Genomic DNA, 23,436 nt, shown 5'->3' on the forward strand with positions numbered 1-23,436 from the left:
TAGGGTCTGGTGCCCTCTTTGGGCCTGCAGGCATACATGGAAGGAATGCTGTATACATAATAAATAAATAAATATTTAAAAAAAAAAGAAATACTAAAATCTCTTTTCAGCTGAGGTGGCATTAGCTGTAAGAGAAATCCCTACAGACCTTAAGGAAAAAGAGAACTGAAAATCAGAAGTTGGTGAGCTATTTCTGAAGCTGCTCTCTTTGGGAAATGGGAGGTATGAATGTTGGCAAAACAGTCATTTAAAAAAACAACACACCTTAATTATAAATAATAATGGGGTTCCATTTGATGTTTGCATTCATATATACAGTGTGAACCATGAATTGGCTGCAGATTTAACACGTACACAGTATGCTGTGTACCATGAAATGAGGGTTCTGTTTATGAAAGGAAGGATGCTAAAACTCAGTCCTCTATACAAAGCCAGGCACTCAAAACGCTCCTGGAGAGGGGCCACTCACAGGCTCAGCCTCTTCACCATGCTCTTCCGAGGCTTAGGCGAGGCGGTGCTGGCATCGGCAGCTGCTTCAATCTCACAGGAGAGAGCATAGCTGGAAAAGATGGGCGGTCCGAGGTCAGTGTTTGAGCACAGAACTGACTCCCAACTCACGTGGTTTGCTGGAACACGGGATCTAGAGGAAGGCTCTGAATATCAAAGTAAAGCTGTAGACTATGGTGCTCGGGCATGGATATCAGAGGGTGTTCGCTTGTGGCCACACTCGGCACATCTACACTGCATGCCTCCCCTTCTCCCTACTCCTCTCACCAGCAGATGGACAGAGACTGCTCCGTTCTGTAGGCTGCGATACAAGGACGTGTGACTGGCAGCAGAAGCTGACTGCAGCCTGCCCTGTGATCATCCTCATCCCACCGCAAGGCTGGAGCTTGAGGAATCCTCCCCGCTCAACGACCCCTACCACCATTTCTTTTCTGCTTCCTCCTCCCAATGTGCTTGTGTTTATGGGCACAACACACATACTTTTATGGTAGAAAAATGAAAGAAGGTATTCATGTAGACTATCTAACGTTTGGGGAACAGACACAAGCAATTATGTTATTTATAAAGATATATAAATATAACTACAAACCTTATCTATAATTGTCAAAACCTGCTTAATTAAAAATACCCAGGCTTCAGGTCTTGGCATTGGTCGGCCAGGCAAACAGTAACTGATGCAAACACAAGAGGAGCGTCTGTCTGAAGTGTGTCCAGCACAGACACGAGGTGAGTAGCAGGCAGGCCACGATGGCCAGCATTAGGCCATCAATGCTGAGCCGGTAATCAGGCAGGCCTGGCAGAACCAGCTATGCCCCTCAAAGCCCTTAAGTCCTCATTGACAAATACTTATTTTGCTGTCAATTTCACTCTTCCATATGATAAATCTTCAAAGAAAATCTGAGGTCTACTTCAGCAATCGGCAACTTTCTCTGAATCAGACCAGATAGTAGGTATTTTAGGTGGCGGGCCATATGGTCTGCCTTTAACGCATGAGAGCAACCACAGATAGGCTGTAAATGAATGGGCTCTATTCCGCTAAAGTGTTATTTAGGGATCCTGAAATTTGAATTTCAAGTAACTATCTCATGCTGTATTATTCTTCTTTGATTTTTTTTCCTTCTGCCACTTAAAAATGTGAAAACAGGCAACATGCCACATAAGGCCCGCAGACCACTGGCAGCCACCAGACTAGAGGGAGGTCTTCACCCACTGGGCCAGCATTCAGAGCACTAGCTAGGCTCTGTGTGACTTTCAGTGCACACCAGCAATGTCTTGAAACACATTGCCTTACCCACACAGAGGCACCACTGCCCTCCAGACACCAGGCCTTTGCTCGGGTCCCTGTCTTGCTCTGTCTGGAATGTTCTGCTCTGGCTCTTCTGGTGAACTCTCTCTTCACAGCCCAGCCTACGGGTAGATCTGCAAAGCATCCCATCCCCCACTCCTCGTCAATGACCTCCTCCTGCCCACAGGTTCCCAGCACTTTCGTTCTTCTCTTATTTCCGTCTCTCATGGGTTCCTCTTCCTCTTCCACTCTCTGAAAGCTAATGCTGTCAACTCTGTGACAATGGCAGTGGCATTCTAATGGTACTTTCCAGAATACGATTTTTATGCTTAAAATAAACATTTTTACAAACAGGCATCCTGAAGATGAGGAAGAATAAAGGAACTGCTCCAGATTTCAAAGGTGAGTGGCAAGCCGGGCGGTGGTGGCGCACGCCTTTAATCCCAGCACTTGGGAGGCAGAGACAGGCGGATCTCTGTGAGTTCGAGACCAGCCTGGTCTACAAGAGCTAGTTCCAGGACAGGCTCCAAAGCCACAGAGAAACCCTGTCTCGAAAAACAAAACAAAACAACAACAACAAAAAAAGTGAGTGACAGGGAAGGACTTAAACGCCCATTCCCTAGTCCTGGCCACTCAGCTTCCCTCTGAAACCAAGGACCAGGACACTTAGAACAGGAACCCAAGAGCCATTGAAGAGATGACCCAGCAAGGTCCTGGCCCCTTTATGCCTCTACCAGCACGATGGTTCCTCCCCTACGGGTGATAACCCATCCTACCTCTCCTCCTCTGTTAGAAGCTGCTGCCTCTGGAACCACTGGATAAACTTCTGATCTGGAGTCATGCAGTAGCTGTTGCAAGCGGACTGTAGGAGTTTTATCTGGGCAATCACTTCAAATTCCTACACCAGAACAGAAAACCAAAAGGAGAGCGAGTAATAAGTAATAATTATTTGTAATAATATTACAAATAACAAATTACAGATTTGTATTATCACAAATAATAATGAGTGAGATAATAACAAATACCAATCTTTTCAACATGGAAAATAAAGAGAAGCCCATTGAAGAGGACTCTGAAATGCTGGTGCTTTGGAAAGTGAATGAATGAGTCTTAAAAGCTCTAACTCAGGGGTGGGGGTGTGGATCGCTGGTTGAGTGTGTGCCTGGCATACACAACATCTTGGGTTTAATTCCTATTACCACAAACAAAAATAAATTTAAAATACACATATGTACCACTTCAAACCCCTTAAGTCCTTGCATGCTTCTGTTCTTTTCTCTTTGAAAAACAAAATTCATATGACTAAAGCCACCGTCAAAAGCAGGCCCACTAGTCGCTGGCTCAGTTTACAATGGCGCCTTGGCTTCCCTGCTTCCATTCTCGGGATTCTTTTTCCTTTTAATATAAGATTGGTGGAATACATGAGTTTTACTCCTGTTTCTTAAAAAGAGAGAGTAGAAAAGAAAGAAACAAAGAAGGAAGGAAGAAAAGAAATGCTTCTAGTCAAGAAGCTCCCAGCTCCCCAGCACAGCTTCTCCAGCGCTTCCCCTCAATAAATGCGCACTGGTGGGGCCGGCCATCCAAACAGCATGGCTCTCACAAAGCTTACGTTTAGGTTTCCCGGATCCTTGGGTTTTTACTACTCTAGTAAATCTTTTAACTAACCTTCTGAAGCTCACGAGAGAACAAGCCAAGTGAGTACATGATTATGTCCAAAATTATTTATACCTCTTAACAGGCTTCAAGGTCCCTTTCATAATGTCAGCAGTGAGGACAAACTGTAGCTTTAGGTTTCCTACTCAAACTTTGCAAATGTCTAACTTCTTAGTCTTAAAAGGAAAGGAAGCAGTTTCTAGGTTAATGCTGAATTTAAAGGTCCAAGCATGGGGCACTGTGGGGGCAAAACAGGACATGACAGAAGTAACTAAAGAGCTGGTGGGGTCTTGGGGTCGCAGCCTTCAAATCAGTGGTCTCATCCGCACCCAGTGCAGCCATGGAGTATTTCCCACCATGCCACAGAAGGTTCAGCAGGCGAGGGACAGAAAGCTCCGGTCGGTCCTAGCCTGGCTGGCTGCTCGCACCATGCTCACATCAAGCCCCATGGTCTTTACTCCGGCACTGTTCCCTGACCTCACGAGCTGAGACTAGACTCAGCCTCCTAGTGCTTCTCTAAGAGCCTCCACTTCTGCTTTGAACTTGGATAAAGATGAATTCTGGCTGCCTGCTCATCTGCCTGTCTCCCTCCTGGATTGTGGACTCAAGAGGGAAGGGAGCTCTGGCTTCCAATTGCATAAGTCTCCAAACTCCCTGTTAGGGACATCAGCAGTGCTGGTAGAACAGAAGGACAGACAGAAGACGGTGAAGCTCTATAGGGTGGTTATAACACTCACCCATCTTCCTTTCAAACATTCAAAGGCCTCTCTCGTGCCCATTTGACAGAGAAATTATAGCAAAATCTACCCTTAAAACTCATAATGCAGAACTATTCTATCCATAGAAAGATTCAAGTTTGACATAGAATATTGGGTAATCTAACGGGGAAGTTTATGTCGTCTCCTCACCCAGACAGACCCATAGGAGCAACCATTTTTATTAGTGCCATTCACTCTTAGAAACTTATTTCCTTAATAGATGAACTTGGTTTTTTTATTCCACTAACAAAAATGGATGTGTGTGTGTGTGTGTGTGTGTGTGTGTGTGTGTGGTAGTGGTGCACGCCTTTAATCCTCTTGGAAATCAGAGGCAGGTAGATCTCTGTGAGTTTGAGGCCAGCCTGGTCTACAGAATGAGTTCCAGGACAGGCTCCAAAGCTACATAGAGAAACTCTGTCTCGAAAAAGCAAAAAAGAAAAGGTGTGCACATGATATTTTGGAATGGGTATTTGTCGTGAGATGACTAAACCAAGCTAACTAACATATTAAGTGTTTCACATACTTCTCTGTAGGAGAATATTCAAAATCTATTCTCAGCAATAATTTTCATATGCATAATACATTATTATTAACTATAGAGTAAACCTGCTTTTCTAAAAGTAGCTGTACAGAAGCAGATGAGGCAGGGGTAAGGAAAGAAATCTGTTAATGTATGTTTGTGTGTGTTTTAGGCATCAAATGCAAGACCTTATGCATGCTAGTTCAAGTGCCCTACCATTGAGCTACATGCACAGATCTACACTACCCTTAATCTATTAATGAGTTTTGCAGCTGGACAAAATCTGAACTCTGGCTCATCAGCAGCTGAATCTGGACCAGCTACTCAATCTCTCCCATCCTCATCTTTGACTGAAGATGAGGGAAATGACCTCGTGGGGCTCTCGTGGAGTCATGTATAGGAGCATGCCAAACATACGGTATATTTAAAATGTTTAATGAGCATCATTTTTTCTGCCTCTCCAAAAACAAAAGAACAAGATTTGTCTCCACTTCTTTCAGTTTTTCATGCCCAGATGCAATAAACTGGCCAGCATAGGTGAAGAGTTCCACTTACCCTTCTTCTTTTCTCAAAGTTGATCAGTCCACCCTGAAAGAGATGTTTAAAGAGTGTAATCAACCAAACTGCAGAGCCATGTGCTGCCTGCAGTGGCTCACACTAAATAAGTCAAGGGGATGACAGAGTTGTCATTATTAATGCTCCTATTAACATGGCAGCAACATGGAAGACAACCATCTTTTTCTTAGAGAACAATATTCATTTATGACAGGTCAGGGTAGACAACCAACTCTTAAAATCTGAAAACAACTCCATGAGAAAGCCCCGTGAGTCAGAGTCCAACACATTTGCCAAGCCAGTGAAGAGCAAACTCCACCCCACTCATCCCCTTGACCCAAGACAATAAAGCAGATGCCACTGACTCACGCTGGAAACCAAACCGTCAGTGGCTGACCAGAAGGGAAGTCACTTCTCCACAGCACCATGGAAATTAAGTTTCAATTCTTCATCACCGCCATCCCTACTCTCAGTAGGTTAAATTTAATTTCTCTGTATTTGCCTACTCCACGCAGTTCCTCAGCACAGAAGGGTGTTTCCTGAGATAAGTTGAGGCAGAGGCCATGAAGAGACATGCGCTCGGGCAATGCAAAATCGACAGGCATGCCTACACCACCTAAAGAATCCTTGAAAGTTTGTGAAGCAGCTTCCCTTTCTAGCTGCAGCACACGCATGCAGGCTGCACAGGAGACGCAGCATTGTGCACATGCGCAGGCTGCTTTTGGTATGTAGTGTGCTGTGCTGTGTGTCACCTGTGGTTTGTTTATGTTTATTAGGCATTGCTGGGAACTGAACCAGGACATGAGAGGCAAGTGCTTGGAGCTAGAAGCCAAGCCCTACAAATAACCTTTAAATCTCATTTCAAATATCAAATTCTTCCTACTTTAGTGTGGCTATGAACAGGCTGCTTGTTTGGATGGAATTCACCTGTCTTCGCTGCAGAAGAAAGACAGTAGGTGGATCCAAGTGCACACTCCAGAGCAGCAGGCAGGGACACAATGATTATAAAGAAAAGAGGAGGACCTGCTGAAAAATTCATTCATCTTGTTTATTCTTTACTCTCCAGACAGAGAGTTGGGGTGTATCATCTCTTCAAGGCCATCTGCAGTGTCCATGCTCAGACCCCACCACTCAAGAGGCATTTCATCATGTGTCTTCATAGGGACCCCATCATGCCCCACCATCTAAGGTGTTCCCTCGCCTCCCGCTGCACTCCGCGCTCGCTGCCACCGTTCCTATCCACGGCTGCCTGTTTCAACAGGCAGCGATTGCTTTTGCTGGCCTCTGCGCCATTTCTGGGGTCTTTTGCTGCTTGTTTTGTTTTCTCACTGCCCAGTCTACTACCGTGTGCATTGTGGGCTCTAAAAAGATACTGAGAGAAACAAATTTCTTCCCCAGGAAGCCAAGAAGAAGGCCACAGGCTCGGCTGCAGAGAACCGGCTCAGCTGCAGGCAGCTGCAGAGAACTCACCTCAATGTAGTCCTGCAGAGCAGTGTCCAGCATGGTCAGGTCGGTCAGGAAGGTGCCCAGGTAAGGTACAGTTCCCTGCATCACACCCTGAAGAAGATGGAGCTGTCTTTACTGTCACTGAAATGTTTAACAGCTTCGGTAACCCACACAACCAGAGGAAAGGGAGCCAGGCAAAACTAATTTGGAGTTATTAGTGTCTCCTGCCGGACTGAAATTGCTTTAAAGACCTACGCAAACAGGACAGGAACTACATGACCTAATGTCTAACTTTCAGGAAAAGCAAGCCTCTAGCCCGGAGATCATACATGTGTACAAGTGCGTTCACAGTGGGGTCTGCTGTGATCAGGCTCTGGTAGTGGGGTCTGCTCTCGTCAACGTGTGCTGACAATTCTAGATGTTTGGAATGCCCTAATGGCCATGGCCTTGGCATCATTAAGAATATACCACTATTTCCCAGGGCAAGGTTTCTGGGCCATCACTATCAGCAATGCAGGAAGACAGGGAGGGCTGGCTTTACAGAGGTTAAGCTGGCAAACTCTATTTTAACCAACGTAGTGGTGGGCTCATGGCCAGGGACACCATCAACATGACAGCAGATGCCACTCTGACACCACATAACTCTTTGACAGGATGTGACAAGAGTGGTATTTCATTCCCGTGACATTCTTTCCAAACAGGTGTGACCTCAGTTTAATCACTAGACAAACAAAGACAAACCCAGCCTGGGGCATTCTACAGGAGACCCGGGTGGTACTCCTGATGACTGTCGTGGTCATGACAAACAAGTTAAGGCTCTGAAGCTGCCATGGACTAGAAGTGACTGGAAAATGCTGACAGCTAAGTGCTGTTGGCATGCTGGACTGGGTCCTACAACAGACAGGTGAATTCCAGTGAGGTCTGGGTTTTAACTGACAGGATTCTGTCAGTGTAATTTCTTAGGATTGCCTGTTACACCACCATCATGGATGTTGTTAAAAGTGGGGAGAAATGAACAAAGGTTTTAATATTCATCCCACCAAATCTCCTTTGGAGCTGTCTGTGTTCCCACAAGCCCACTGAGGCACAAGCACTCTTCAGGGAAAGAAACGGTGGGCTGGAAACGGACATCTTCTCATATACGCAGGTACTTAGGGGAACTCTGGCAGCAGCACGGTCGGAGCCAGGGCAAGGCCAGGCCACTTGACACAAGGCAGGCCGTGTGCTCAGCCAGTTCACACCAGGCAGGACTTTGTCCTTCAGAAACTTACTGTCAGCTGCAGTTTAGTTTGTCCTCCCCGTTGTGTGTACAAGGTCTTATCCTGAACTAAAATAATCTCTACCCCTCCCTCGGTAGCAGCTATTTTTAACTGTCTCTGAACAACCAAAACAACGTGAAACACTTTCAAGTTTGGTCAGCTTTTAGGTTACACAAGAGTTCCAACCCTCAAAAGTATTGCCAATCTATGGTCAGTCCTAAGGAAAGTTCTCTCCAGGCAAGGGTGAGAATATTCTCTGTCTAGTCTCTAATATCCCCTTTCTGTCCCCCACCCCACCCCCACTCTCTGCTAGAAGCTGAGGATTTAAGGACAGAGCCAAAGATGATGATCACTACGCCTCTGCCTTCAGAAAGGAGGCCTGGTATTCTCTGAGAACTGGACTAGATCTGGTTAGGACCCAAAATTAGTAAGGAGAGCTAGGCAATGATTGGGAGGCTGGGAACAAATGAGTGATGATATCTAAATACAAGGACCAAATCTTCCTAACAGGAGACTGTCTTTCCTGGGCCATTATATGCCCAACGCTGATGTAAGCAAAAAGCCTAGAAGGCTTCTGGCCAAAGTGGCAGCAGCCTACAGGTGTAAAAGTGGGTGGAGGGGATGGCAAGAAGGATGGAGATATGCCCACTGCACACTTTCCTTCATCATCGTCTGGAGGGGTGGCTGTCTATGGAATTTGCAACTCTTGGTATTCATTCTCACTGGGTCTAACACTTCTGATAAAAACTTCACAGGTTAAGGCAAAGAATGAGAGAGAGCTTTGACAAGTCCAGGTGCCCTGCAGATGAAAGATGGAAGGGTCGTGTGCCAGCTGCCTGGCCAAGTACACGGGGCCATTCTCCTGCCGGAGAACACAAGCATGCATACCATATCCTTCTGCAGCTGCAGCCGCCTCTGAGTCCGCTTCTGGTTTTCTTTCACACTGCTGTCCAGGTTTGCAAATTTTGAGGTTCCTTCCTAAGAGACAGAGCACACACAGAGGAGAGTCATGGAGGATTCCAATCAGGAGAGAAGGGAAGAGGTGTCTAGGTTCTTGAATACAATCTCTTCCTGTGTTCCAAGATGCCATGCAAATGAAGAAGCCACCTGCAGGTCCTTGGGCTGTGTTATGACTGGGGCTGGGAGCATTGCTGCAGACTAGTCTCTGCAGGCAGTGGCCTGGGATTATACCACTCTCTCCCTCCCCAGCTCTGTGAAAGCAGGATCCCTAATTTCACTAGAAAATCAATCATCAACACAAGGTAAGTGATTTCCAAAATGGGAGGTGTTTTCTACACATGCCAGGTTTCTTGCCAAGTAATCTTATGTCTTAGAAATGAGCTTTCTTCCTGCACATTTTATGACTTCTTTATCTTGGCCTGGAATGAATGTGCCAGCATTTTGGGAAGGAAGGGGACTGTATGGTGCTTCTTGGCTAAATGAAACCTTAGCCCAGCAAGATTTTGAGGAATTCCAGTGTTGCGGTACATCACGATTAATGAAAGGTGGGCCATTTGTGGGTTCACTTGGTCCTCCTAAGATGTCTCTCCAGGTTGGAACTCTCACGAGTTTTCTTGGGGTCTGAGGACAGATGGCCACCCATGCTCCCTGCCGGCTGCCTGGCACAAGAACTGAACTTCTATGTAACAACAGCAATCATGGGTTTGCTGACTGAACATAAAATGTTTCAGTTTTGTGGTTTTAGAGTCTTGTTAAGTTCTCATTTTCCAGGAACTGCATGAATGGAAGGCAATTTTGCAATTCAGGGTAAACTCTATATTAGTTTTTCCTTAGTCAGTTTCTTCTGGGTTTATTGCATTATAAGCATGTGACCTTACATTACCGCACAATTACAAAAAGAATCTTTCTCAGTGTCAGGGTCTGACTGAAAGTGCCCAGGCATAAATACATTCTGTCATTTACCAGCTGTGATCCTGTCTGGGGCATGCCACTCGGAAACAGAACCTACCTCAGTGGTCACTACAACAGATGCTGAGAACAAGAGCTAGCATCTCATGGTATTCTATAGTTCCTCCTGGGGACTCTTGGCAATAGTCTGGTATGTGCCGCTTCCCACACCAGGTGATTACAAGAGCTCCCGGATCCTGAAAATCTAGTTTGGAGTAAGAAATCAATTCTGCTAATTTTTTTTTTAAATACAGAGTTTAATGGTATAGTTCTGGCTAGCCTGGAACTTGCTATGGAAGAGGTTGGCCCCACAGAGAGTCACTTGTCTCTGTTTCCTAAGTGCTGGGACTAAAAATGTGTTCTACCATGCCCTGCTTATCTAAAATTCCTAACAGGGACTCCTAAAAAGTTAAGCCTAAGAATCAAAAAACAACAGGGGGATTTTAAGGATCACTGAAGACCCTGTCCGATGAGCGGGAGATAAAAAGACCAGAGATGAGGAGCGAGATTTACTGATCCCACAACTTTGTGGGTTCCTACTAATGGGGTCCATCCCTGCAGCACTGCCATAAAACTGACAAGTCAACCACGTGCAGTGCACTCCTGAAATCTGAGCACTTGGGAGGTTAAGGCAGGAGGATCATGAGTCCACGGCCAGCCTGGGCTACACTGTGAATTCAAGGTTGGCCTGAACCACACAGTGAGAGGCCGTCTAAAGAAAAAGAAAAGGATGAGAAGAGACGACTAGTCACTGCTAGCTCTTCCTGATAGAATGTCTTCTGGAAATCCATTCAACTGCAATTCACATCCAATACCTGCAGCTATTTCCTCCCTCGGCCTGATATTCTTTACATTGCCATCCCCCTAATTCTGAACCTCCCGAAAACCATCCGTGGGCTGCAATGCACCACTCTGGTTCTTTCCTCCGGCCTCCTTCGTGGCTCACACGCAGACTCCTGACTGCTCTTCCCTCTCCCCCAGTCATCTTGTTTCCAGCAGACTTGTATCATCGGAAATGACTTCCGTCATCACTTCTGTGTCAATGGATTTCAATGTTCCCCTGTGCTTCCTCCAGCCTCTCACTGTGATCCTCGCTCCTCTGCCCTCTGCACCTCCGACCTTCTCCCTCAAGCGAGCTTCTGCCCTGTGTCTCTGCTTCTGCAGACTCCAGCTGCCTTTGTGTTGCTCTGGTGCCTCAGAGAGACTTATGCTAAGTCTCCAGTGACTGTCTGCTGGATACTGGCTCCATTTTAAGAACATGATGGTGAAATTGCAGCCCAGGAGCAACTGGCAGCTTTGTTCAGGTGGGCATTTGCGTGTAAATGGCCTCTTGCTCTGACCTTGGTGTTAATGCACTGTGGAGCTTCTTTTCCACCAGAGCCATATTCTGGGAGGCTTTTTAGAAGTTGTTCATATTAAAGCAACCGGGGATAATTGTCATCCACCAAAAAAGCACAAGAACCACGATTTGGTGGCATTCTGCTTTCTGTTGTTTTAACGTCTATAGATTCAATGATCTGCAATTCTTCTAAGTTTCAGAAATCATAAGGTTGAAGAAATCATAAATTTAAGACCGTCTTTGGAAAGAAATTAAGAAATGTTTTCTCAACAGTTAGAAGGAAACCACAAATGTTTACTAGTATGTTGTCTGGACCATAATTTTAGAGAAGTGGCATATTACATGCACCCAGAAGTAGAAGATAGGTCATTTTAAACTAAGATTACCCCCTATAAATCAGAGTCTATGAGTAACATACTAGAAACAGGGCCCAGTAGTTTTTCTTAGTGCTTATTTTGAGAACTTAAGTACCTTGATCTCATTATTTACAAGTGTGTTGAGAAGTTACACCCAGAACTATACACTCCACATGAGTAATGATCAACAGAGCTAATGGGAAAGAGACCTGCACACACATATGGACTGCCCAGGGCGTTCCACCAGCACCCATGACAATGTACAGGCCACCTGAACTCATCGCCAAGTTTGTCAGTTCATTGCAGTTGGAGCCTTATATGACATTTAACTTAGAGTCCCGAGGTGGATGTCTCCTTCTGAGAAAGGTTTATGGGATCTTTAATGTCTAGATATAGCCTGCATCTAAGGTTTCAGCCAGAAGACTGTCACCAGCAATGAGATGCACACAATTCAATATCTGCCTTGGAAGGATGATTCAGGGCTATTGGGATTTCAGTGTGTGGCTCCAGTTAGTCTAGCTCTGTGCTGCAGACTGGGAGGCCACTGAGCCATGGCCGTCCAGGCAGATGGGTTTCCATTTAAAGTCTGCAAATCCAGAAAGACATGAAGTAAGGAGTTACACAGTCACATGAATCATTGTTTAGGGTGCAGATAATCGAGCAGTTCGAAGCCCAAGTCAGACATCAACATAAACTGATCACCCTGTATCATCTGCGCCAAGAAGGAACCAAGGCGGGAAAACAGAAAGTTATGTGAGTGACAAACGCAGTAACCCACAGGGTCAAACAACAGTCGCGAGTGTGCTTCACACAAGGCAGTGAGAAACAAAACACAAGTCTTTGATTGTCCCTAAGTTGGATTCAAAATTCAGCGATACTATATGTTAGGTGTTTACCTGAGGAATAAGGGACATGCTACATCCACTATAGGTCTTAGCTATCTACAATGAAGACGACGAAATTTAGATGGTTGGAAGCTATGAAGATAGGATCTGGCCTATATTAACGCCCCATTGAGTGTGATGAAGTTATCTGTCATGTGAATGGGTACTGTATTGCCCACAGCCCCCAACTGCTGGTGAACTCCTAGACAAAGGCTGTGTTATAAATCTTCATATTTCTAGAGGCAAGCCCAGTGTTTTATAAATGCTAGGCATTTAACATGTTTCTAAAGATATATATAAAGAGCCAGGCTACCCCTTTGCCCAACAGGCAGTTCAAGAGTCACCACTTATCTGGTGCTCAATAAACATTGCTGACTGAAAAATATTGTGCAATTCGGTCAAAAAAAAAAAAAAAGGATGTGGAATTGTAGACTGGCCCTGTCATTCAAACGTTCAAAGAGTCACTTTGCTGAGAAGGGCTATTTCAAGGCAGTCCATTCATGCAACTGCTAGCACTGAGTAGTTGCTTATTAGAGACCTGCACACCTGAACCCCGGTTTTTATGCAGTTGTGTGGGTGGGAAGGAGGAAAGGGTAGAAGAGAAAGTTCAAGTGGGCTTTAAATTTTCTGAGTCCCAAGTTTCCTAGATTAAGGATGAGATAAAAATTCCGCTTCCCTGGGAGGCAACACAAGTGGTTTCCAAGGTCAGCGCAGCAGGAGCCCCACCTTCATGAGCAGTTCCCGGCTGGTTAGATGGTTGTTATGGTCAGAGAAGATGTCTGAAAGTTCTTCAAACACCAGCATTCGGTCCCTGTGAGCAAGGAAGAAGGAAAAATAAACAACAGATGCAAAAAGGCAACCCCTGAGCTTAGCTGTCTTCAGTCCACACTGCCAGGAAAGACAGTACGGCCCTCAGGACTGGTGGGAAACATAACACAAATGGAGCTACTGAGTGTCCTCATGTAGATAGATTTTGTAAAAGATGAACAAAATTACCCAAACAATAGGAGAAATTGCTCTAAATCATATGTATTTCATTTTAAAAAATGATGATTCGCTTGAGGCATCAAGTTCTAGAGAGATGTTCCCTTAAGTAAGTTTAAAAAGCATTTATCCCGCTGGGCGGTAGTGGCGCATGCCTTTAATCCCAGCACTCGGGAGGCAGAGGCAGGCAGATCTCTGGGAGTTCGAGGCCAGCCTGGTCTACAAGAGCTAGCTCCAGGACAGGAACCAAAAAGCTATAGAGAAACCCTGTCTCGAAAATCCAAAAAAAAAAAACACAAAAAAAAACCAAAAAAAACATTTATTCCAATAATATACACCAAGTCTTGTAGAGGTCATCTTGGCAGACACCTAAGTTTAGAGAGAAAGAGCCTTGGCCAAAAGTTTGCTCTGCTTTTCACTAGTACCTTCTGAGGGCCGCAAATACAGAACCCGAATGTTTGCACCCCAGCCTGTTTTCTTATTCTCAGAGTCAGAGAGGACACAGAACCCGAATGTTTGCACCCCAGCCTGTTTTCTTATTCTCGCAGTCAGAGAGGATTGGTAGAACCACAGTGGGTTCTACAGTTATGGCAGATGGGTTCAAGCCTACTTACTGCCTTAGTGATCTTGGACAAGTGGCTTACCTTTGCTGTTTCAATTTCCTCGTCTGTATACAAGAAAGCCACTGAAGCACGGCAGGTGTAAAGCACCTGTGAGGCTCATGCCCCGCCCCATGCACTGCCCCCAAAGCATCCCGCTTGTCTTGTCTGTGTACACGTCTCTTCACAGCCACTGAATGGATGGCTCCGGGGGCCACAAATGATTAGCAGCCAAATTCTCATGTGTACTGCAACTTTATTACCATAAAAAGGCCATTATTAAGACTTATTTGCATTATAATGAGTATAACGTTATTTGAATAACCAAACCACGAAAAGAAAGCTATTTCTGTTGTGGAGAAAACAATTAAGAACTTAGTTATGCAAGTCCTTCAATGGAAAGAAGACTCTGCAGTGAAAGCTAGCAATGTAAAGGATGATAATGAAAGTGGTTCCTAAGTAAGAGCCCACGACTCCCCCTCCTGGCATTTAGCCATGGAGAGCACATACAACTGACATGGAAAGGGCACCAGCGATAGGCTACGGCATCCTTTCTCAACCATAAACCAACCACCAACACTCACACATGGCTGACAATTCAGTTTTGAGATTTTTCGTTCTTTTTTTTTTTTTTTTTTTTTTTTGAAAAATTGTTTGAAAATCCAGCTGAAAGAATGAATCTTCTCTTTGGCAACCCAAGAAACTAAGGCACATGGATCGTAGACTTTTATTTTAGAGATTTATTTGCATTACTTTCACTGTGTGTTTATGTGTGTCTGTCTGTGAGGTGTATTAGTGTAGCGGCCTCAGAGCCCAGAGGCATCTGGTCCTCTGGAATTAAAGGTACAAATGAATGTGGGTGCTGGGAACTGAACTTGGGTCCTCTAAAAAAACGTGGAGGGCTCTCAACCATGCAGCTATCTCTCGAGCCGCCTGTGCGCTAGTTTTTCAACTTGTAGTTTAAGATTCAGACCTGCTGCAGGAGCGTTCCCGGGCTAGTTAGGCCACTAGTCACCCACCAATGAAAGTTAAAACCATTCTTTCTCTGACATCAGACAAGACCACATTTTAATATCTGACCATTCCCTTGTTTGTGTGGAGCAGTAATGAGGGGTAAGGAAGGCGTACCAAGGCGTAGAGGATGTAGGCTTCTGATTTTCCCCTCCTACTTTACCAGACACTGCCATCAAATGATTCTTCACGACCTATATCTTTCAATAAATGTCCGTTCAGAGGAAAATTAATCAACTCTCATGCTGAGTAGCAGGCACTACTGAAAATAGAAAAAGAAAGAAAGAAAGAAAAAGGTGGGGACAAGAGTGGAAATCTAGAAAAGTGTAGTGGACCTGAAAAGCACTTTTATTCTGACACAGTTGGAGGTTTGTAGTCCAGGTGGGTGTGGCTTCTTCAGCTATGTAACTCCAAGCATATTAAGATTGTTTTTTTAAGACTAGGTCTCGTTATGTAGCCCTGGCTAGCCTGAAACTTGCTATATAGATCAGGCTGGCATCCAACTCACAGAGGTCCACGGGCCTCTGCATTCCGAATGCTAGGACTAATACCATTCATTTTAATTCCTTCCTTGTACAGCATCAAAGTATTACCTAACCAATAAGAGCTGCTTCTCGTCTCATCTGTAAACAGGAGTCCTCTGGCACCCATTCTCCAGCAGAAACTGTGACACTCTGGCTTGCCAATGTGGGCCTCTTACAGAGTTGAATAGCATGATGGTGGTTAGAATCACCATGGAGATCTCTCTGGGTATATTTCTCCCTCCCCCAAGGTATATTTCTAAAAATACATAGTCAGGACGTGTTGGTGCATGCCTTTAATCCCAGCACTTGGAAAGCAGAGACAGGCAGATCTCTAGGCATTCGAGGCCAGACTGGTATACAGAGCAAGTTCCAGGACAGGCTCCAAAGCTACAGAGAAACCCTTTCTTGAAAAAAAAAAAATCTAGACATGGTTGAGGTGGAAAACCACACCTGCAGTGGTTTGAACCAGAAGGGCCGCAGTAAGCTCATCTATTTGAATGGTTGGTGCCCAGCTGGCAGAACTGTGTGGGAGGATTAGAAGGGTGGCCTTGTTGGAGGAGGTGTGTCACTGTGGGAGGGCTTGGAGGTTTTAAAGTCCATGCTGAATTCCATTTCCTCTCTCCACTATCTTCAGATCAAGGTGTAAGCTCTTAGCTACTGCTCCAGAGCCACACATGCCTGCCACCATGCTCCCTGCCATGATGGTATGGACTTATATGGACTCATCCTCTGAAACTGCAAGCCAGCCCCCGATTAAATGTCTTCCTTTATACATCGCTTTGGTCTTCACAGTGACAGAGCGGTAACTGCAACACAGCCCTAGCTCCTCACAGTGACAGAGCAGAGCTACGACACTGCCCTAAATGTGACCATACTACCCCACAGGCTGGAGTCTCGGGCTGGATGGTAAGGAAACAACAAGCTCCATACCAGCTTTCAGCCACTTCCTACTCCCACTGCCACACCTACTCTAGCTCCTAGAATTGTAACCCAAACTAAACCCTTTCTTCCTTAGGTTGCTCTGCTCGGGTGTTTTGTAGCAGTTACCCAGACAAGGAATTACCACGAACAGTATCAGTCCCTTAGGGCTTAATCCATTGTGGGTGATGATGGAACCACACACCCAGGGCTTGCAGCTTGAGTGCAAACTCAGGGCAGCCGTAGCTAGAGAGTCCACTGACTTCCCTCTTGATCAGCACTGACTGTACTGCATACAGGGAAGATGGGCAGTTCCCACACTCTTCCTGATACAGCTTGGCAGCCTCACCAGTTCAAGCCTCGGAAGGTCTGGATGGAGCTAGCCCAATGGGACCCATGACACAAGGCTTACCCTCTTGGCTGGCTGGTTTTTATGTCAACTTGGCACAAGCAAGAATATTCTGGGAAGAAGAGATTTTTTTTTTCAAGAAAGGGTTCCAGGCAGCTTTGGAGCCTGTCCTGGAACTCACTCTGTAGACCAGGCTGGCTTTAAACTAACAGAGCTCTGCCTGTCTCTGCCTCCTGAATGCTGGGATTAAAGGCGTGCACCACCATCACCCAGAAGAAGAGACCCTAACCAAGAAAATGCTCCATAGAATTGGCCTGTAGGCCTGTACGCAAATCTGTGGGGCATTTTCCTGACTGATGGTAGATAGGAGAGCACCCAGCTTACTATGGTGGTGCCATCCCGAGCAGGTCATCGTGGATGGTAGGAGAAAGAAGGCCGAGCAAGCCAGTGCGCACCGTTCCTCCAGGTTCCGCCCTGACTTCCTCTGGATGATGGACTTAGAAACTGTACAGTGAAGTCAACCCTTTCCTCCCCAAGTTGCTTTTGGCCATGGTGTTTAGCAGAGTAGTAGAGACTCTGACATAGACATCCTCTAAGTCTGAGCTAATGTAGGAACAAACTTCATTTCTTTGAAAAACAAAAAAGTCTCTGGTCCACAAAGTTCCAGAAGTGGAAGAAACAGCAATAGGGACAGAGTAAGATCACACTGTGGTATCAGTTCCAAAGGCTGGAACTAAGAAGTCTGAAGAAAGAACAGCACAGGATGGGCGTGGCTGATAATCTCAGTCAGGCACCTTGAAAGGAGCCCCTCGCATAAGGAAGCTTTGAATACGCGGAAGCAGAAGTGGCACCATCGCTTTTTACTGACCATCAGAGTCCTAACTGCACACGCCATCCCTCCCATCCTAGAGCAGCTTAGGGCTTTGGAACGGGCCAGAAAATAACCAGAAATCATGCAAACTGCCCAGCCTCACCACTCATGACCTCGTTCCCTAAGACCCAGATACTAAACACACCTTTCATAGCAGCCCCAGGCTGGTGGTAATCACGGCTCTGGCACACACTGAGAGTCAGTGTGATTCCTACAGTAGCCCTTCTGCGAAATTCATTAATGTGCCCTTCCTGGAACACACGTGGGGTTTCAGATATGTTTCTCTTGTCATGTAATACGTGTTCTGACGGTAAGCACCCATGGTACAGAAGCAGCAACAGATCGCCCGGGCAGAGAAGAACTGAGCAGGCACTGGGGAACTTACTTTGGGACGGCAGCCCAAGCCTTTTTCAGCCGATAGATGGAATTGGACTGCAGTGCGGAAACGATGGCCCTCAAGGAGGAAAAGTTCTTCAGGATCCTACATTCCTGTGTGGGGAGCGACAGAGACATAAAAGGCATTTAGACATCAGTATTACAGTGGGTCGCTGGCTTCCTGTGTTAGAGGTATTACAGCTGCTATGAATTCTTACCACTAAAGAGGCAGCTGTATAAATACTGCACATCAAAAAGTGGCTCCTACCTCCCGCCCCAGTCACCAAAACACTTTATAGATTTTGGCACCGTCAGTTTGGTCCCCACCCCCACCCCCAATATATTTTTGTGCTGTTGTTACAGTTTTATAGTTTCCAGCTTTCCCAGTAAAAACAACTCGAGGCGGTAAGCATGCACGGCTACGCTGGAGAGGTCAACTTTCTTCTGCAGAAAGCTTACATAGGCATGCCTTAAAAATACATGCGGGGGATCACTGTGTCCTGCGGCTCTCTGAGGGAGCTGGGCAGAAACCACTGTAAGTTCAGATGGTACAAAGAGCCTGTGCCCTGCGAGGTGTATATAACTTGACAATAAAAATTCACCACAAGTTGAACTTGGGCTTTCATGCTCTTATTCAAGGGGGAATATTTTTATACACAGTCATTTGGTTTCAAATTGGCTTGTCCCACAATAGTAAACATTCAGAAACACCTTGGTACGTCAATGTTTCCAAAATAACTTGGGCTTTTAAAGTAAGATTCATTTTGGCAATGTTTTAAAACAAAGCAGAAAGATTCTGGGTGTTGTTTTCTGGGTAAGGAGAGAAGCTCCTTGCTTAAATGTATCCTACCATAAGGGGCCAAGCCCATATGGGCAGCCAGTGACCCTGGAGGGAGGGAGGGAGGGAGGGAGGGAGGGAGGGAGAGAGAGAGAGAGAGAGAGAGAGAGAGAGAGAGAGAGAGAGAGAGAGAGAGAGAGAGAGAGAGAGAGAGAGAGAGAGGTAGGGTTGATAAAACAGGAAGAGCTCTCATTGCTAGCTGGCCTGGGGAAGTGACCACACTGGGAAAATGTCAGAGATATTTACATGTAAGTACAGAGGAGTGCACTGTATCCAGGTTTTACATTGAGTACACTGCATGAGTACATGTTTGGGTTCATGCAGAACACCAAGTGCAAATTGCTTCAAGAATCATTTTGCTAAACAATTTTGATCTGCACTATGAAGGGAAACTGAATTCCCCAATTTGGCATGATAAAATCTTGCATGCCAATCGAACCCTTAACTGTTTTCTTCAAAGTAAATTTCAATGTATTTCATAAAAGTCACACCCGGTCTTTAAAAATGTCCTAAAGTCCCCTTTATTTAAAAAAGAAAAGAAAAAGAGAGGAAGGGCCAGAAGGAGAAAGGGAAAGGGGAGGGAGGGAGGGAGGGTATAGTGCTGCTGCAGCCTGGAAACCACACTCTGACAGCGTAGTTCAACAAAGGTTCAGCATCCCAAAATTATGTTCTAGAAAACCAGAAAACTTGCAATAAATAAAGACACCCAGGCCCTGATATCTCATGTCCATCGTAATAAACATATGGAATGCATTATTCAGTAACAGGCTGAGGCTAAGGCTTAAGGGAACGCATGAAGCATCCAGTCACGTTTTTTAAAAAGGAGGCATCTTCCAAAAGACGCAATGCAAGACCGAGAATGCAGCAGAGGCGAGGCCAAGAGCACACACCCATATTAGGTCAGAAGTCGTTTCTACATGCAAAATTAATAGCATTTTTCAAGCTTTTTTTTCAATAGAAATCGACTGTGACTAATGAGGGAAGAATAAAATAAATCTTGGCAGAAAACCACCTGTGAGTTTTAGCGTTTTATGATGTTATTCTACACGATTTCAAGAGACACAGCATATTCAACACTGGGGAAAAGCCCAAGAAAGAGCAAGGATAAAGACTCCTGGCTTTCTCCACATGCTATAGGATGTGGAGTACACTCTGAGTTATCCACAGTTTCTCTATCATATAAACACACAATCTATATTTAACTTCAACTAAAATTCATTATTCAAGTCACTCTGCCACACACTGGGATGGTGTGTTTTTCCTTTCTAAATAGGTCCATGAATTCGAAGCATAAAGATCATTAGTTTTGAGGCATAAAGGTTGTGACAAAAAATATTTTCTTACAATTCTAAAGAGAAAGAGACATCCCATGCTAGTGTCAAATTCCCTCAAAACTTCTTGCAGTTATTTTTGTGGAGAAATAAGTTTGACTTAGAACAGGGGAGAGGTAAGTTCTTTACGACGTCTGTGTTTTGCTTCCTGTTCATTTCTTTCCGACACTAGCATGTGAGGGGCGATACGCTGTTCTAAAGACTCAAAAAAAGGATAAATTTTCTGGAACGTCTGTGGCTTTACTCTTTGGTCAAAAACAATAAAAGAAAATGTAAACTATTCAGGTATCATGCCCTACAAACAGGCTTAGTGGAAAAATATATCTAATGGAACATGAAGCAAAATGTGTTTTGTTTTGGTTGAGGGTTAATCATGGCCCAGAACATAATAGAGTAACAATCATTCTTTCATTTTTACTGTAGCTTCCTCTTGCCTAGAAGAAAACTTTCATCTTCAAGTACCTACAACCCCACTCTTCGACAGATAAAGCTAAACTCACTCACACAGTCTTCCTTGACCAACTTTACTTAGGGGTAACTTTTCCCTCTTCCACATCTATTACACTCATATTGCTGACCCTGCACAGGCAGAAGTCACCTCAGTAACTGGCTCCTGGATAGCTAAATCAATTGTGGTTGAGCTTCTATATCCCGAAAGTAAATAATACTGGAACTCACACACATTAGGAACTCATAGACTAGAAGAACAGTGACTTGGAGACTGCCTTCTGTACACGGTGTTAGACGCTAGTCACGTGACATGTGAATAGCTCCAACAGCCTGGATTCTGAGCGTCAGCGGAGTGTAATTCACGTCTGAGGACTCAGGCCTGAAGCCACAGAGCCTCAGGAAGGCCATCTACCAAACACAAAGACTTTTGTATAAGACAATTACGTGAGCAATGTTAATCCACTTCTCGATGATTTTGGCTCTCTGCTGAGTTTTGAGTTCCTTGCTCCCCAGGATGGTGCTGACGACACATTTGGTGAGGGTATTAAACTGAGAGATGGTGGCACGAATTGTAGGAGCCAAATGTTTGTTTTCCTTTTTGTCCCTCTGAGACCAAATGCAGCCTAGGCAGTGGTGAGGCACGACCTTCTTGAATAGTTGCTGAAATGAAAGAGGAATGGACATTAAGGACATCACAGAAGCTCCAAGGGACACGCCGTTTAGGAGATCTGCAGATCGGTGTTTTCTAAGGATAATTGCCTTTCTCCACTTGACTTACTACTTGGTGGTTTCTGTTTGTTTATGGATTTTGTTTGTTTGTTTGTTTTGGATTTATTTTTAAATGGAACCTCCCTACATAGTCCTAGCTGTCCTGGAGTTCACTGTGTAGAGCAGACTGGCCTTGAACTCACAGAGATCCACCTGCTCCTGCCTCCCTAGTGCTAGAATTAAAGGCATGTGCCACCACAACTGGACCCCACATGATCCTTTGAATCAAAAGCGATTGGAGTGTCCTGGACACTCAGGAACCGCCAGTCATCTACCACGCGGACAGATGCTCTCCAGACACCTGGAAAAAAGTCCACATCACTATAGCACATGCCACATCTTTCAGTGCGACTGTTCCTCATTTTTCAAAGCAGAGAAAGATGCTAATAGGAGGGGGAAAATCCTCACAAACCATACAGAAGAATGGGGGACCTAAAGCCTGGTTTCCAGGTCTTTCCCTTAAAGCTATAAAAATAAGATATTTTTCAACATTCCCTTATTCTATCAGTTGTACAACCAAAAAAATTGTTGAATAGATCAGATTCTCATTTGTACAACTCAATATAAGATGTGTAAAAGTTGGTTTATAAGAAAGATAGCCGGCATGTGTTCCGTGTAGACTCTCTGATCTGTTTTTCACCCGGCATGTGTTCCATATAGACTCTATCTGCTTTCCATACTTTATTTGCTTTCTCACTGGATGGAACTTTGGCCGTTCTGTATGCTGCAGAAGTGGCAGCTCTCAGGAGCAGAAGAGAACGGCCACCGTGACCATGGGTAATTCTTTAACTGTGCGTTCCAGCAAACCTGGAGCTTTGAAATGTGACTCACACGGTCCAATGTGCACAGCACACAGAAACCGTCCGGCCTCAAATGTGCAGCAAGCACACGTGCAAACCCTCCGCCAGATACGGTCACATATGGAGTCAATGAATTTATTTCATCCTAACTTGTGCTCTGACCCCTTTACAATCCTCCAAATAAACAGTTCGGCTCTTGAAATATTTATGAGTCTGAAGGGAGAGAAATACCCGCAGAACAGGGTAGATTCTGTTTCACTAGGATTAGAATTCTTACTTCCCTCTGTGACCTGAGCTCGAGGAAAATGCACTTTCACCCGGGGCTGCAAGAAGAGCTGGGCCTGAATTATTCATACAAGTGAGTCACATAGCACCTGACTCTTTGCTTTACAGCCAGACTCTCTCAAAGACTAGAAGGATTTCTAGCCCGTTCCCCAGTGCTGCCCTCTGCCCTATCTGGGCCACCAGTATTGTCACTGACAAAGGTTTTAAGTGGAAGCACATCTGAGATACAGTACGAGACCTACGGCGTCCATGTAGGTCAGTTGTTCCGCCACCAGGTCTTCTGAGAAGCACGTGAATTCTGCTGAGCCTCCGCTCTCCAGTTCCTCTTCCTCTTCCAGGCTGAAGGAGCTGGTGTTGAGAAGTCCATCTGCCCACAATGAGGACACAATCAGTAAATCGGCGACACCTAAGGGTTTGCTCACAGCGTCAAGCTGCACTTCTTCCATTCAGGAAGAAAAGAGCTAACTCTTCAGAAAATCACAGGCAGAGATGAATAAGAACAAAACTGGAACCAAATGGAGATCCAGTCCCGTGGGTTCATTTTTATTAGGCTCAGAGGCCTTGGGCTATCCTTGAGAGGCCATTCAGAGGCTAGCCTAGGCAAAGACTGCAGAAGTAAGGCAACACAACCCTCATCTCGTCTCCCGCCAACGCCATCATCATTTCTGGGACTAACCCAGCTAACACCTTCACCCCAGACACACAATCCTTGATTGTTGGGTCACTCAGAACCAGATGCCTAAAAGAGTGAGGAGGAAGCAGGCCAGGCTTTGGCGGGTAGGACAGACCATTGGGACTTCAGAGATGTGCATGAGACTCATAGAACCTTCAAACATAATTCAGACTCAGACATTCAGAGTTGC

At 45.2% G+C, this 23,436-nt stretch overlaps 1 protein-coding gene across 6 annotated transcripts in view; it reads right to left on the reverse strand.

Moving 5' to 3' along the window:
* Positions 1 to 23,436, reverse strand: part of Rgl1 (ral guanine nucleotide dissociation stimulator like 1) — a 273,124-nt gene that overhangs the window by 13,239 nt on the left and 236,449 nt on the right. For 3 of the 6 annotated variants that reach the window (XM_026787633.1, XM_013352528.2, XM_013352529.2), the window contains 9 exons: positions 22,807 to 22,940; positions 21,165 to 21,380; positions 18,112 to 18,215; positions 13,197 to 13,281; positions 8,872 to 8,961; positions 6,749 to 6,835; positions 5,279 to 5,311; positions 2,569 to 2,690; positions 470 to 559 (listed from right to left, as the gene is read on the reverse strand). In XM_026787633.1, coding sequence (XP_026643434.1) covers positions 470 to 559; positions 2,569 to 2,690; positions 5,279 to 5,311; positions 6,749 to 6,835; positions 8,872 to 8,961; positions 13,197 to 13,281; positions 18,112 to 18,215; positions 21,165 to 21,380; positions 22,807 to 22,940 — 961 coding nt within the window. The remainder of the gene's footprint in view (positions 1 to 469; positions 560 to 2,568; positions 2,691 to 5,278; positions 5,312 to 6,748; positions 6,836 to 8,871; positions 8,962 to 13,196; positions 13,282 to 18,111; positions 18,216 to 21,164; positions 21,381 to 22,806; positions 22,941 to 23,436) is intronic. The other 3 variants (XM_013352531.2, XM_005363863.3, XM_005363864.3) reach the window with 1 other exon arrangement.

This window comes from Microtus ochrogaster, assembly GCF_000317375.1.
Source record: "Microtus ochrogaster isolate Prairie Vole_2 chromosome 6 unlocalized genomic scaffold, MicOch1.0 chr6_random_2, whole genome shotgun sequence".
Taxonomy (NCBI): Eukaryota; Metazoa; Chordata; class Mammalia; order Rodentia; family Cricetidae; genus Microtus; species Microtus ochrogaster.